This window comes from Rhipicephalus sanguineus, chromosome 2, assembly GCF_013339695.2.
Source record: "Rhipicephalus sanguineus isolate Rsan-2018 chromosome 2, BIME_Rsan_1.4, whole genome shotgun sequence".
NCBI lineage: Eukaryota > Metazoa > Arthropoda > Arachnida > Ixodida > Ixodidae > Rhipicephalus > Rhipicephalus sanguineus.
In genome coordinates, this window is record NC_051177.1 from 30,754,826 (window position 1) to 30,769,841 (window position 15,016).

Sequence of the window (15,016 nt, forward strand, 5' to 3'; positions counted from 1 at the left end):
GGCTTAAGGAGCTTCGCCCCTAAAAGAAAGAAAAGGCATTAGATATTGCTTTTTGCAGTAAATATACGCGTACACTATTTGCAAACAGCTTTTATTGTGATAGCACTTTTATGGGCATTTGTTCCGCACAAAGTTCGTCGCCTCGCTCGTCGTATGTTCTATGTAATGTGTGAGTCCGAACGTCACTCAAGCTGAGATAAAAGAGCCAGCCAGGCATGGTCGCGCGTGCCGTACACCCTGTATATTCAGAGGGGATCAGCGGATGGCTCACAATTTTGTACACGTCCTCTCATCCCAAAGTTTGCATTGAAACCATAGGGAAGTGACCGGAGGGGGTTGGCGTAAAAAAAGAAGACGCTAGAGCGAGGTGGCGCTGCGTAGCTGCTGCTCCTGTTGCCCTGACATCAGCCGAATCGAGTGCAGTGGGAAAGTTACAGCGCGGCTGTTCGTGGGACTGCAGGGGATCAATATTGGGGGTGCTCTATAAAAAAACGAAATCTAAATTTTGACGACTAAATTTGGAGGGTGCGTTCATTATATGAGTGCGTTCATTACCCCAGTAAATGCGCTACTTCATTTCAATTGTTTACACTTCTTCATTATGTCTTTGCAGATTGTCATGCTGGTGCTAGCGTGGAAAATGGGCGCCAAGCACATGGGATTCTTTAGCGAAGAAGAGTGGCTTTATGGTCTCACATCCCTACAGTAAGTCGGCCATTATTCGTACACTCTGCAGGAGTAGTCGTGACACGAGTGACGGTTCTGGCATTGAGGATGTGCACACAGTGTTCACGTACACACCTGAGCTAGCAAGTGGCATAGACATTTTGCATAAATACATGCTCAGATACCAGGGGTTTGAGAAGACAGCAGCAGCACTGGTGGGGAAATCTTTTGCAACACTGTAACTGCATTGCTATGAAGCTGTGCCACACTTGTTTAACAGAGCACTGTTCAGGTGAAAGAATTGATGACTCGCTGCAGTGTCGCAGTGCTTACAATTGTCTGCTGTTTGCTGTGGTAGCTTTGCAGCTAAGGTGTGGCGGTGCAAAGCTTGAGGTCGCAGGTTCAATTCCCAGCCACAGTCGCTATTATTTTGGTGGGGGAGAAATGCTAAAACACATGTGTACTTCGATTTATGTGCACATCAAAGGGGCCCCGAACACCTCTGAAGCACCTAGTTTTTATTGGCAGGTTGCATAGACTGATGGCTGGAGATACTTTTAGCACAGGTCAAAACACCGATGTCTTAATATTGTCATAGAAATCAGCGCAAAAACGGGAGACAATGAAAAGACGACATGTACACAGCGCTAAATGTCCACTGAGTTTTATTGGAAAACGCATAAATATACTCGTGCAAAGAAACACGTGGTCAAAATCCAAACAGCAAGACACAAGGTTTCATATATAGTAGTTAGTTAAGAAATCTACAGTAATCCCTCGTTATGATGAAATCGCTTTATTCAAAATTTCTTCCTGTCCCGACCCAAATGCATGCATATTAAGCCGAATTACTCAAATTGCGCAAAGAGCCTGACCTACTTAGAATGAAGTGGCGAGCAGTGGCGACTATTTTGCGCATGAAGTGTCAAATTAATGCTGCCGATGAACTAGTCTCATGCAGGCACAGAACAGGCCACAAAACCAAACCCATGACCGATGACCGGCTACCAAGCGAGTGTCGAGTGCTCCCAGCTTTTTACTGCGGAGCGAACGGGAGCTGTCAAATTCCATGGTGGAGCGCATCGCTGGTGTCCCCTATAATCGAATCTGCATGAAAATAAAGTTTTCCTGGTGCTTTGTGATGCCAGAAAACCGCGGTCTCTTGGATGTCAAAAAGTGGCCGAAAGACCGCGTGCCGACTTGCACCTTAGCATTCCATGGGGTGCGCACAAGCAAAGTTTTAACGCTCTAAAGAGCACGTCTGGTGCTGAAATGCGCCATCTGACTTTATTAGGGATGGGCGAATAGTAAATTTGAGGTTCGAAGCGAATTTGAAGCGAATAGTGATTTGGTCGAATAATTTCAAATCGAATAGTTCGAATAGTACTCACCACATATTATTAAGAAAAGTGAGCATTTTTTTCATGACCCTTGAACAATATTTCTAAGAATTGGAACTAGGTATGAGTGAATGTCACTTTTTTTGGTTTGAAATGAAGTGGAAGAAACCTTAAATGGGTGGGGGGGTATCAAAATTTGAATAGCAGTAGGGTGCAAGTTATAAGTGGTACAATACGTTACAAGTTAAAAATTGCTATACTTAGCGCATATAAGCCCATATAACACGCTGTTAAATTTTAAAAAATATGTACACTTAACCTTGAAGTGTGGCTTTGCGGCAGTGCAGATTTTTCCTGGCAGGGTGGTTTCACGGTACAGCAACCCAACGCTGCAGTGAAACTACCTTTACAGGGGGTTATGTGCGGTCAAACGTACATATATTCGTTCATTTCGAATAATATAAATTCGTATCGAAGCGAATTCGAATACTTTAATATTCGTTCGAATATTCGAAACGTCCGAATATTCACCCATCCCTAGACTTTATACAAACGGTCCAAATGCGTGCTAGTGTCATTTAATATTGTTCAGAGACATTTGACAGTGGCGTGGACGTGATGGCAGTTTTATTGGCAGTGGCAGTTTTATTGACAACGGGGTGCCAGAAAACTCTTGTTTTGCAAACTTCACGGCTGCATGCCTTGGGAAAAAATCACCCAGTGATCATGCAAAGCCCCTACTGCAAGACCAGTCAGTTTTCACGGTTGCGCTGTGTACACACAATGAGTGGTTAATCGTTTTTTAAGCACAACAAACACAGCCTCAGACTTGAGCCATGGCATTTGCGGCACTTTCCAGCGCAGAACTCTTGTAGAGTTCCGTGACGTCCACTCCCCCCCCCATGAAAGCAGCCACTGCCTTCCCCTCCTCATTCGCTCTCCAGTCTGCGAGCTGTTCGGACGCCAGTCACCGCTCTCGCTCGCCTTCTTGTCAACTCCTTGCCTCCTTGCTACCAGTTTCGACATCACTGCTCCTCCAAAGCTGCCCTCCTAAGCACTACCTTCCACCAACGGGTGCCCTTCCGCAGTTCCTGCTTCTTGTACGACTCCAATCGCATACCTGCCAAGTCTCCCGGATTACCCAGGAGACTCCCGGATTTTGAACGTTTCTCCCGGTTGTACGGGTCATAGGAAAATCTCCCGGAAATGGCTGTTGTTTGATGTCATGACGCGAGGTGGGATGTTTCGCGTACAGATGCGCTACACGCAATTTAAAAATTGATCCTAAATGTGTTATATCAGCCGTTAATGTTTCGTAGATGATGCGTTTGTGTACACACAAATCTATCCCACAAGTTATCTCGCCTTCAATATATTGTGTCACTACTGCTTTAAGTGGAGAGCCCAGCACTTAAAAGGGTAGCCGTTACCCATGTCTGTCGAGATAGTGCATTCGCCAGCGCTCGCAACCGTCCCCGTCTCAATGGCGCCCCTTATGGTCCCTTGCCTGCCGAAATAACTGGTAAGCAAGCGGAGCGATGTTATCGCATGTGCCCAGTGTTCTACTGTACATGTGCCCTTCGCGCGACGGTGACGGCCGGGTCGTTTCATCTCTGCTTCAACCGCGTTCGTCCCTAGCGCTAGCGCGCTTTTACTCGCACGTGAAACGGACGTTACTGGTTTGGACTCTCTACAGATCAGCGGCAACCGCAAAATCCCGCTGACAGTGTTCATATAAATTCTATTGCAGTACCCCCCCCCCCCCCCCCGCCGTCGCCATGCTTTATACCCCTCCCCCTCCCGCGGCCGACATATGTGATAATGAGGGATTACTGTAATTCACTGGCATGCAACATAAGCGGCATGCAAGGTTTTCCGAGCGCTAACCACTAATGGAAACTTTGTATCTTGCTGTAGTATATTATAAGCACAAGAGTGAACCTGCAGCAGTGGTCGCACTGATGTATAAAATAAAGATAAGAAAATCTTTATGAAAGCTGCTAGTGCGTAGGTATGTTTTATATTTGCCAAGCCATGTTAACTCAAAATAAACGTGTAACCGTTAATGTTATTTGGTCAAAATGTAGCGACACCATCTAACATTTCAATTTTCTTTCACATACAGTTAGATTAGAATTAAGGATGTCTTACTTGAGTCCAGTCAGACAACTTGGCTCACTGCTTTTATTTTGCATTTGCAGCCAATAACGTAAATGATCGTCTCGGAAAGTTGTGGCATCCATACGACATGAACTTCACCTGGAAGCTTTAGAAACGTTCTAGTATTGGCTGTTTCCTTCCATAATTTTTATTCTGCAGTTTCACTGACTGATTCGGCGTGCATATTCTGTTGTACAGTCAAATGCGGATATATCGAACCCACATATATCGAATTTTCGGCTATATTGAACTCGTAAATTATCCCCTTGAAAATCCTGTAAAAGTATAGAAATTCGCACGTTTATATTGAACGGTATTTTTACCAGCCATCGGATATATCGAACACCGCGGGAGCTGGAAGGCACACTTCGGCACTCGCTACGCCCCGCGCTTCGCGGCACCGTGCCTCCGCCGGCACCCGATAAGTTCGAAAAACGTGAGTGCGAGAGCGCTCAGACTGTACTCCTGTTCGGCGCATTCTCCAACTTGCGGAACGACTTTTTTTTTTCTCATGCTTTCTCCGCGTTACCGTCGGCTCGGAGAGCAGGAACGAAGTAGCCGGTGGCCTCCTTCTTTCGCCTTTTCTGTTATTTTTTTAGAGCAGGAACGAAGGAGCCGGTGGCTTCTTCCTTTCGCCTTTTCTTTCTTTCTTTTTTTTTTTTTGTTGCTGTTTTGTGAGTTTTGATCAGCCAACCACAGCCCGCGCCTTTCGTATTTGCTCAGCCAACCACAGCTTGCGCCTTTCGTACATCGCTGCTGCCCTCGCAGGTAGCCCGGGTAGCCATCGCCGCCATCGCGTCTGATCGCGAGCGCTTTGTTGGCTGAATCCACTTCCGTGAGTTGTTGCATACCACCGCATTCCTCATTTCCGTATGTGCAGTGCAAAGGCACTGCAGACTGCTTGAATTTTCGACTTCTCGTGTAGCAATGGCCAGCGTAAAGAAGCGTAAGAACCTTGACTTTGCGATGAAGTTGAAAGCCATACAGCGTGTTGAGGCGGGCGAAAAAAGTTCGGCGGTGGCGGACGACATCGGGATACCACGGAGCACGCTGAGCACCTTGTTGAAGAACAAGGCAGATATCAAGGCAAAGGCGGCAGAGCTGCGAACGTCAGGAGCCCGTCGTGTGCGTGCTCCTGCCCACGGGAAAGTAGAACAGGCACTCTATGCCTGGTTCTTAGAAGTGTGCGCGAAGAACATTCCTGTGGATGGCCCAATGCTGATGGCTGAGGCCAAATGGTTTGCCGCTGCACTCAGTGAAGACAATTTCGCCGACAACACTGGGTGGCTTCACCAATTTAAGCAACGCTACAGCATCTTTGGCAAAATCATTTCTGGCGAAAGCGAAGCCGTAAGCAGCCAGGACATCCAGCAGTGGATCACAAAGGAGTGGCCGGAAATCTCCGCAAAGTTTTCACTTGCGGAAATCTTCAATGCCGACGAGACCGGTCTATTTTGGCAAATGCTGCCAAGCAAGACTCTCGACGTCCGGGGTAGCACGTGTCACGGCGGCAAAATGAGTAAAGTCCGCGTGAGCGTTCTGCTGGCAGCCAACATGGATGGGTCTCGGAAGCTCCAGCCCTTTGTGATCGGGAAAGCAAAGGCACCGCGTTGTTTCAAGAACTCTTAAGCAGCTCCCCGTTCGCTACGCATCGAACAAGAAGGCGTGGATGACACGTGAATGGCTGCAAGCGTGGGACGTTGAGCTGGGCAAGTCGGGGCGTTGCGCTTGCCTTCTTGTGGACAACTGCTCGGCCCACCACACCACCTGCGAGCTCAAAAACATCGAGCTGAAGTTTCTGCCGGCCAACATGACAGCGAAGCTGCAACCACTCGACCAGGGCATCATCAAGTCCTTCAAGGTGGGCTACAGGAGGCGACTCCTTGATAGGCTGCTGGTCAACCTCCGCGTGGGCACTGAGCTGAAGGTTGAGCTGTTTGGTGCCATTAAAATGATGACGGATGCCTGGCAAGACGTGAAGATGGACACCGTGGCCAACTGCTTCCGGAAGGCAGGCTTCGTGACGGCAGAACTTGTGGAAACCGGTGAAGACTGCGACGACGAGTGCATAGACGACGCGTTTCGTGAGTTGTCGTCCCTCTTCCCGGCTGCTGTACCACCCGAAGTCTCTGCGGACGATTCTGTGGGAGCGGACTGCAATGTTCAGGCTGTTGCGAGCCTCGCTGACGAGGACATTGTAGCTGCGGTTGCAGGGACTCAGGATGCCCAGGCTGACAGCTCAAGTGGCGACGAAGATCGTCCGGACGAGGCGGCGGCTACACGCAAGTACTCCGCCGCTGAAGTGGCAGCAGCGTTCGGCTTGATTTGCCGTTGTTGCGGCGACATGGAGGGAACCGGGCTGTCACACCTGGACAGCCTTGATAAGATCAAGGCCAGCGTCTTCAACTTCATTTCGAAGACAAAGAAGCAGGCCAAAATAAGCGATTTTTTTTTTCCACGCAAATAAAACATTCTGTTGCATCGGGTGTGCCGAATTAGTTGTCATTCTCGAATGCGCTAATTGTAGGTGATCGTCCGCCACTGGTTAAAATGCTGTGAGCAGGCTAGGCAGGAAATCCTTTCCAGATCCGCACAGAGAGCTAACTCGGAACCAGGAGATCGCCCTCCGACTCCTCCAGACTAGATCGTTCCCGTCGCCTGCCACTATGGCCGTGTATACAGACATTTCGCCAAAGTGCTCAGCTTGCGATCAGCTAGCAACTTTTTCCCATTTAATGTGGCGGTGCCCCCGCTTGCGCGTTTGCACAAGAAAGCATCACATCAACAAGACAGAATTCTTAAAATGCATCGCAAGTCCGGATCTTGCGAATCAACTCCGGGCGGTCCAGGGAGCCTGTGAAGCGATCGGGAGCCTTTGGCTCCCGACCCCTTTGCGGGCGATGCCCTCCGCGGGTTTTTAGGAACCCTCGTCCCAGGACACAATAAAGTTCCTCTGTCTGTCTGTCTGTCTGTCCGCCACTGGTAAGGTCTCGGGACCTGTATTTTTTATATCTAATTTTTTATATATCGCACTGATTCGCAATCCCCTTCTGGTTCGATATATCCGTGTTCAACCGTAGTATCTCAAAAACTATCTCTTTTTGTGACTGAGTACCAGCTGTACTAGCTGAATTATTATGTACAGACACTGATATACTTTCTTTTACAGGTGTGACACCATTCAGAAGATACAAGGGAAGCTGGACTACTTGAAATCTCTGCTGAATGACCAAAATCAATTCAAGAGTATCTACAGATATGCCTATGACTTTGCTAGGGTGAGCTCTTATGGTTGCCCATCAATGTTGACACATACCATTGCTATTTTCGGGCATTGAAAATTTTGCTCAGTAAATTGTCACTCTGTTGAGTTCTGTTATCAGCACAAAAAAAAGGTATTAAAACAAAAACATATTGCAAACTGCAGAACTGTTAGCATAGCTTCTAACTCATGATGTTATCGTAAAATGTCCCATGCATTGGCATACATACAGCATCGGCAGGGAGGGCGGCTGCCCCTGTGCCAAGTCAGCCCCATATCTTTACTAAGGTGGACTTGTCCTTTCGTTGTTTAAGGTGCAGGGTTGTGGCCATGCAGGTTTTTGACGATAAAAGGACGGCTGAAGACCTGTGACGCTGCATTTCGAGAATCGTTTACTTTCCACCTTTAGCCCCAGAAAGCTGGGGACCAAGGACAGGTCGTTGTGAGCAGCACGTCATTGCATCATTTTTGTTTTTGTGTCCTTTGTGAAGCTTGGTTCCTTTTGGACTCATCCATTTGGCGGGCGGGGGGGGGGGGGGGTGCACTGTGGTGAAAAATTTGCTCCCGCCAATAGACAACTCTGCGCACGCGTATGGTTTTGTGTTACACTAATAATTTAGATTTTTTTCATTTAGGTCCAGTATGGGGTAAAACTGGACCTGAAAAATATGCTAGACATGCTTACATCTTCCACAAAGTTTGACCAGAAGAAAAGCTTTCTTCAAAGCTGTACAATGCACTAAGCTGGTGGAGAGCATTTACATGTGCTGTGCTTCTCGCCTATTTGGGAGTAGACATCGCTTGATGAAAAGGTGCATTGCATTTTGCAGTGCCTACTTTGCTCCGCCTTGACCATTTGTCTGTTTTCTTTCAGGACAAAGACCAGCGTAGTATGGACATGGCCACGGCAAAAGCAATGCTGCAGTTGCTTCTTGGCAAGCATTGGCCGCTGTGCGCATCATTCCACCAATTCCTCGAGGTAAACAATGGCACTTCACACAGTGCTGTCGAACTCGCATATGTTGAATGTAAAGTGGACCACAAACTACTAGTATCATGTACTGGGAGTTTCATACGCGATACACAAGCCCCAAGTACAGTGCAGACCACTTATAACGTAACCGCATATAGTGCAGGACCGGTTATAATGTGGTCTTTTTCGACTCCCGTTTACCCTCCCATAGAACCGCATGTATACGCATACCGCTTATTGTGCAGTCCCCCAAGATAAAATACCGTTTATAATGCGGTTGCGGAAAAATATTTCTGACAAACGCGGTAGCGAGTGCGGTTCTCAAAGGAGGCGCGCCGCTGGGGAGGGAGCGACGAGGTCATTACGAAGGGCGAGGGTACGCACAGTGAACGAACGAGGGGCGGAGGGAGGAAAAGACCGCGGCAGCGCTGTGCGGGCTCGCCGAGTGGGGAAGGATGGTGGTTGCCTAGGCGACGGAGTAGCCTTTGCACCGGCGGCGGCAAGACTCCGCGGCCGCTTGCCGGCAGCGCGTTCCGCGTGGAACGTACGATCGCGTCTTCATCAAGTGCGCTTTAAAGTAAGTTTCCTGTCGGGAAAAGCGTCGTCGTTATCACACTTGCTACAGATATCGCGTTTGCTACCTCGTCCGCAAATTGAAAAGTTTTGCGACTTCATGACGCGAGCTTTCGCCTTTTCTGCCAGTGCGGGGACTTAAACGAGCTTGGCGGGCTTTTGTCGCCGTTGATCTCCCGGCCGCGAACACAAACTTCGTATCACCCGCGCTGTTCTTGGGTTAGTGCTTGAGTGCGATCTTTTCGACGTCCGACCTTCATGTTGTCTTGGACAAACTTCCCGCGACAACATGCTGAACCGCAGGCTAGGCCTAATCAGCGTTGGTTGCTTTTCGGTAGCGGTCGCGGGCGATAAAAGTTGCGGTTTGGTGCGGAATCAACGAAGCTTTTTGCGATGGCTGCACTTGAAGGGAAGGGAATCATATCGTTAATGAAAACGAGGGCATGGTTGGCACAAGCAACTCTCGAATGGTGGTTCCGGATTCGATTGCAATGTCTTGGACATCGCGTGTGCGCCCGTGAAATCGAACGATCGGTACCGCGCTCAGCACGTGAAATTTCGGTCGCGATTCGACATGGTTTCTGTGTAATGCGCATACCTCGAAGTGGCCTGAAACGTAGTCGGCGAATTTCCGTGATGGCACTTTGTTTTGTTTGCTTTTTTCCCCGCGTGTTCATTTCGTTGGCAATGCGGGTCTTTGGCGGCTAATTTTTGAACATTCGGAGATTTAAATGGTTGTAAGCGCCCCAAATCGCATATGTCGATTATCGGACACGCGAGGCTACATGCTCAACACGTTTTGCGCAAGTAAGGTTGTTTTGGTTATAGTGCGGTACCGCTTATAGTGCGGATATTCGCGACTCCGGCGACTTACGTTATAAGCGGTCTATACTGTAGTACACATCACTGTATGGCAGTTAATTCTTTGAACTGTTCGTATGTTTCACCACAACACACAGTAGTGTTGCAGTTATGCTTACTGAAGCAAAACTCATTGTGGAGCTAAAATGTGAACCTTTTTTGCCCTGAGCCATCCATAGTTTGCTGTGCCTTACATGAAATTGTTAAATTCCATTCAGTGCTCGCCACATGTTTTTCTTATGCTCACTGGGGATGAAGTAATAGACCAATAGCTTTATAGCGCAGGACAGGCATTTGGGAACATGCTAACATTGAAATTTAGTGCAACTTTTGCTTAGTTGACTAATTAATTTTGCGATAAATCACTGTGGCGGCTGATTGTTGTATCTCACTAGCTGCGACAGATAGTTATAAACCAGTTCCTGTTTCGAAGTCAGCAGAAAAAGTTGCGTATCTGTACCAAATTTGGTTAAATTTGATACATACTAAGTAGACAGAACGGTTTCTATTTACATGTCCCCTGGTGGTAACACAGGATCGGGAACCCTAAAGCTCCCTTCGTAGAACACCTGTATTTGCATAACTTATTTCAGAACCTCTGTTCTAAAGCACCTTCAAAACAGTGCCGTTTTGTTAACATGAATATTTCTGGCGATGCAAAAAGTTATTGTGGCATTAAGAGAAGGGCACTTGCAGGGATGCATTAAGCATATTGTGAGTGACTGAATGTTTTCATTGTATGCTTGGTACAATGCTATACTTTTGCATGGAATTCTCGGGGAGATGTTGCGAGTGTTCAATATATACAATAATCCTATATGTCCAGGTTCGACTGTACTATTTTTGTGACACACTGTGTTTGCACAAATATAATTGTTTTTCTGCCAGTGTAATTACTGTAGGCTTGTGCGAGTATTTGAGTAGTTTGAATATTCGAACGAATATTACAGTATTCAAATTCACTTCGAAACGAATTTAAATTATATTCTAAATTTCGAAGCATTTGAAATGAACGAATAGACATAAACAAACCACATGTAACTTCCTGTCAAGGTGGTTTCACTGCAGTGGAGAGGTGCTATACCGTCAATACACCTATCCAGGGGAAATCCACTCTGTCACGAAGCCCCACTTCGAGGTTTAATGAACAAATTACCCTCACATTGATTCATCATTTTTTAAGTTTAAAAGCTCGATATACTGGCTTATATGCTCTTATTAAATTTTAAGACGTAACATATTTTACAGGTTATCACTTGCATTCTACCGAAATTAAAATCCTGCTACTATTCAAAGTTGCTTCCATTTCTCTCTGAACCAAAAAGAATGACATTCGCACATGCCTTGCTTCAATTAAAAAAAAATATTGTGCAGGTTAGTTGGGTCATGACAAATATGCCATTTATTTTTTTATAATATGTGATCAGGGGTGAGACAGCTGCGCATATTGCGCATTTTTGATACGATTCCGTTTTCCTGCGCCAAGCTGCTCCAAAAGCATAAAAATTACAAAAATTGCGCCCAACTGCGCCGAAACGGCCCTACAATCAAGAATTTTCAAGCCCGCGTCACTTTGAGCGTGGGAAAACGTAACTTTAGAAGCAGCGCCAGGGATATGTTTGCAGAACACGTTAACGCGCCCAAGCGTGTCCTTCTACGCGCCTTTGTAATAGAGGCTTACATAGTGCTGTGATAATCGCCTTTGAGCGGTTGTAAATATGTGTAGTGTCCGAGCGGTAACGACGTAGTGTCCGAGGGGTAAGGTTTCTCGGCGCTCGCGACGAATTTTTGAAGGCGGTCCCTCACGAGGTGGCAGCGAACGGTGGCGCAGCGCGCTTTTGTTATCACCTATTAAAAGCGTGCGGTACACTTGACGCTACGCCACCCGCATAGCCGAGCAGATAGCTGAAGGCGCTTTATTTTAGGCAGTTTTCGAATAGCGTACGCTGAGTTCGCGTTAGCGGCCCGCTATTTCCGTCACTTAACGGGAGCCCGCAAGCGGTTAGCGTACGACGTATGCGCAGTTGTGCGAAAAGCCAACGCAAAGCTTTGCGTACGCTATTCGAAAGCTTCCTGAGGGTTCGCCCTTCAGGGAGGGCAAATATTAATCGCAGCGCCCCTCCTTCCGATTAAGTCAAAGTATGGGTGGTATCGACTTTGCCCCCCCCCCCCCCCTTCGTGCGCACGCCTATGGGGGTGGTCATACTGGCGCGTTCGTCGGTGGCCATACCGCTTTTGCTCTTTCTCGATGTTACGCGCGAAGGCGTCGCCGCAATCGCGTGCTAGTCGGAATCATTCGTTGACCGTTCAAAGACGTACTGCTATGCAATCAGTTTTTATTGCGATAGCAATTATATGGACAGTCTCGACGGGTTCTTGCCGTCGCCGTCATGTCCTTCCGGTATGAAGTCCAAATTGATAAGATCCCCCCGCGAATTGTATGTTCTACAGCGGGTAAAAGCACGCGAGCAGAGGCGACGTACGCGGCCGAAGCAAACGAGCCGGCCCATTGCCGTCGCTCGGAGGCTGCATGCGATAACATCACCCCGCTCGGAAGGCCTGCCGTCGAAGCAGACAGGAAACTCCCCGCCCGTTTTTAACAAGCCTTAAAAGACACGAAGACGCGAGGGGGGGGGGGGGTTTCGCGCGAGGAGCAACTTTGAACTTCGCGCGGTCGCAATCACTGGCGCGCGCGCGCGCGCTATCTCGAAAGCCATCACAGCAGGGCGGGCGAAGTGACTATGCGGAGAACATGGCTCCCTGGAGCGGCCGTATTTTCTTACACCATCGTTTTATAGTTACGCGAGATCGGATACAAAAAAGTTAGCTGCCAGCCTTACTTCGTGTAACACTACAATTTGTTGCTATCGCATTCATTGCTTCGCCCTTGCGGTGAAACTGTGACTTTTTTTTATTATTTGAGAAGTGTGATGTCTTTTCTTTTCTTATTTTCAAATGTAAAGTGAACCTCCTTGGAAAAACTTTTTTTATCTATTTCATATGTTGTTACCAGGGTTATATAAATTGCGTGGTTTGTAAAAAGGTAGTGTAGTTCATACCTGGCAATAATCTGTTAAAAAAAGCTTTCTCCAAAGGCTCTTTGAATGTTATGTGTATTCTAAGCCGATTAAAATATGTGCTTGTTCCTCCAAGTTACTACAAGTTTGTTTTTTCAAGCTCCAAAAATGACATAATAAATGCCGCTAACTGCTCCCAAACAAGGTTCTCCTGCTCCTAAATTGAAATTTTGCTGCTCCCAAAACTGCTCCCAAATCGATTTCAGCCGTCTCACCCCTGTGTGATGCATACTATTCGAATTCGGTTCAAAATTATTTGACCAGAGCACTATTCACTTCGAACCTAAAATTTACTATTTGCACAAGCCTAGTAATTAGCAGTCTAAGAGCACATATTATGCTATATGCACAGCTATGCTACGCCATATACACACCGGGTTTTCAAAATTCTGCACAGAACCTATTTGTTCAATCTTGTTCGTGCATTATTTTCCATTCATCCCATTTGGTCACTTTTAAAGGGGCCCTGCAACACTCTTCAGCATGGTCAGAAAGCGCTGCCGATCGGTAGTCGATGCTCCTGAGAAAACGCGAGCCAAACATAATAGCGCAGCACGTGGCCTGGAATTTACAAATAATTCTCAAAATCCGCTAGAAACAGTTCCCTCCTCTTTCTACAGATGATGCCATTTACTTAAGTGGCTGCGCCATACGCCCAAATTCACGGCCATTGGCTGATTTGCGCATTGCGAGCGGCGTAGGTATCGTGGCTGCCACAAGAGGCCGCCACGTGCCCGCGCGTGCGATAACACTGAAAGTAAGCTGCACGTTCGAATGGAAAAAGAAGAAAAGGTGCTGAAGGTCGTGACGCGTGCGTGACATAACTTCTTTCCCCCATGCCATCCCTTCTTGCTTAGCTTCCAGCGCGCTCGTTAGGTCGAGAGAAGGGAGAAAACAATTATACAGCGTGTGACAAACCTCTGTGACTTCGCTCGTACTTGACAGATTCCAAAAATTTTTGTGGCGGTCGATTCGTGAGGCAACAAACTCCTTTAATGAAGCCATTCGATGGTTACTTGGAAAAGTGTTACAGGACTCCTTTGAATTGAAGTTTACATTGAGCACTTTGCTGCTATGGTGTGCGGGTGTAGCTTTTGCCAAGGAAAATTAGTAAGTACATATTTGAACGAACAGAACGTCTGTGTACTTCCCATCATTTAATGCCATGGCATTAAATTTGCTTGCTTCATATACAAGTACATATGTTCGTGACACGTTAATTATCTTTGCTTTTATTTGTGTGCTGATTCATTCCCGCAATCTCTGCAGCAATCCAAATATAGAGTGATAAACAAGGACCAGTGGTGCAATGTCCTGGAATTCAGTCGCACCATCAAGCCCGATCTCTCCAATTACGATGAGGACGGTGCATGTGAGTGCCTCATCTGATGTCTCTCATTGGAACGACTGTGTGCACCCTTCAGCTGTGCCTAGTGGCTAGCAGACAGCCGGTGCACTATCTACTAGCCACTAGGCAGGAGCATATGACAGGGTACACCTGATTTATATTCACCGCTGTAGCTATTACTTTTACTTTTCTGTAACTGAAAAGAAAGTGCAGACTGGCAAGTCTTTTGATATTTAGCAAGTCTTAAAGAACGAGGTATGAAGTGAAATTCATGTGGGAATCAGGTGACTGATTGTGTTCCATTTGATATCTGGACATCCTGTACATATGATCAGTTTTTGCATGTTGTAAAGACCCTGAAAATGACATTTAAGTGCTGAAATGCACTTGTAGATCTTTCGCCGTGCTGATGCACAAAAATGCAATTTTGCTGTTTTTGTGCATGCAGTGATGATGGGAATAACAAGCAGGAATTCGACTGCAGCTTACTTCTCTTATCGCTCTCCTCAACAAACGGAGGTAGCACCACTGATGTGCAAGAAATGTTAAAAATGAAAGACTGTTGTATGAATCTCCGTGCATTTATCGTTGTCCTGCACATTGTGTGCCAACAGACTGCAACTGCATTATACTCTCCCATGTTTACGTCACGATTAACGAGCCTTTTCTAGCATTTGTGATAGCACAGGATAGCATGTGCTATTCTCAAAACTCTTGCTGTGGTCGATCGTGACGTGCAATATTTGAGATGGCATG

General features: G+C 47.0%; 1 protein-coding gene across 2 annotated transcripts in view; it reads left to right on the plus strand.

The window, feature by feature from the left end:
• Window positions 1-15,016, plus strand: part of LOC119382643 (DCN1-like protein 5) — a 31,354-nt gene that overhangs the window by 12,695 nt on the left and 3,643 nt on the right. For both annotated transcript variants that reach the window (XM_037650438.1, XM_037650437.1), the window contains exons 6-9: window positions 614-705; window positions 7,336-7,444; window positions 8,303-8,407; window positions 14,182-14,284. In XM_037650438.1, the coding sequence (XP_037506366.1) occupies window positions 614-705; window positions 7,336-7,444; window positions 8,303-8,407; window positions 14,182-14,284 (409 nt within the window). The remainder of the gene's footprint in view (window positions 1-613; window positions 706-7,335; window positions 7,445-8,302; window positions 8,408-14,181; window positions 14,285-15,016) is intronic.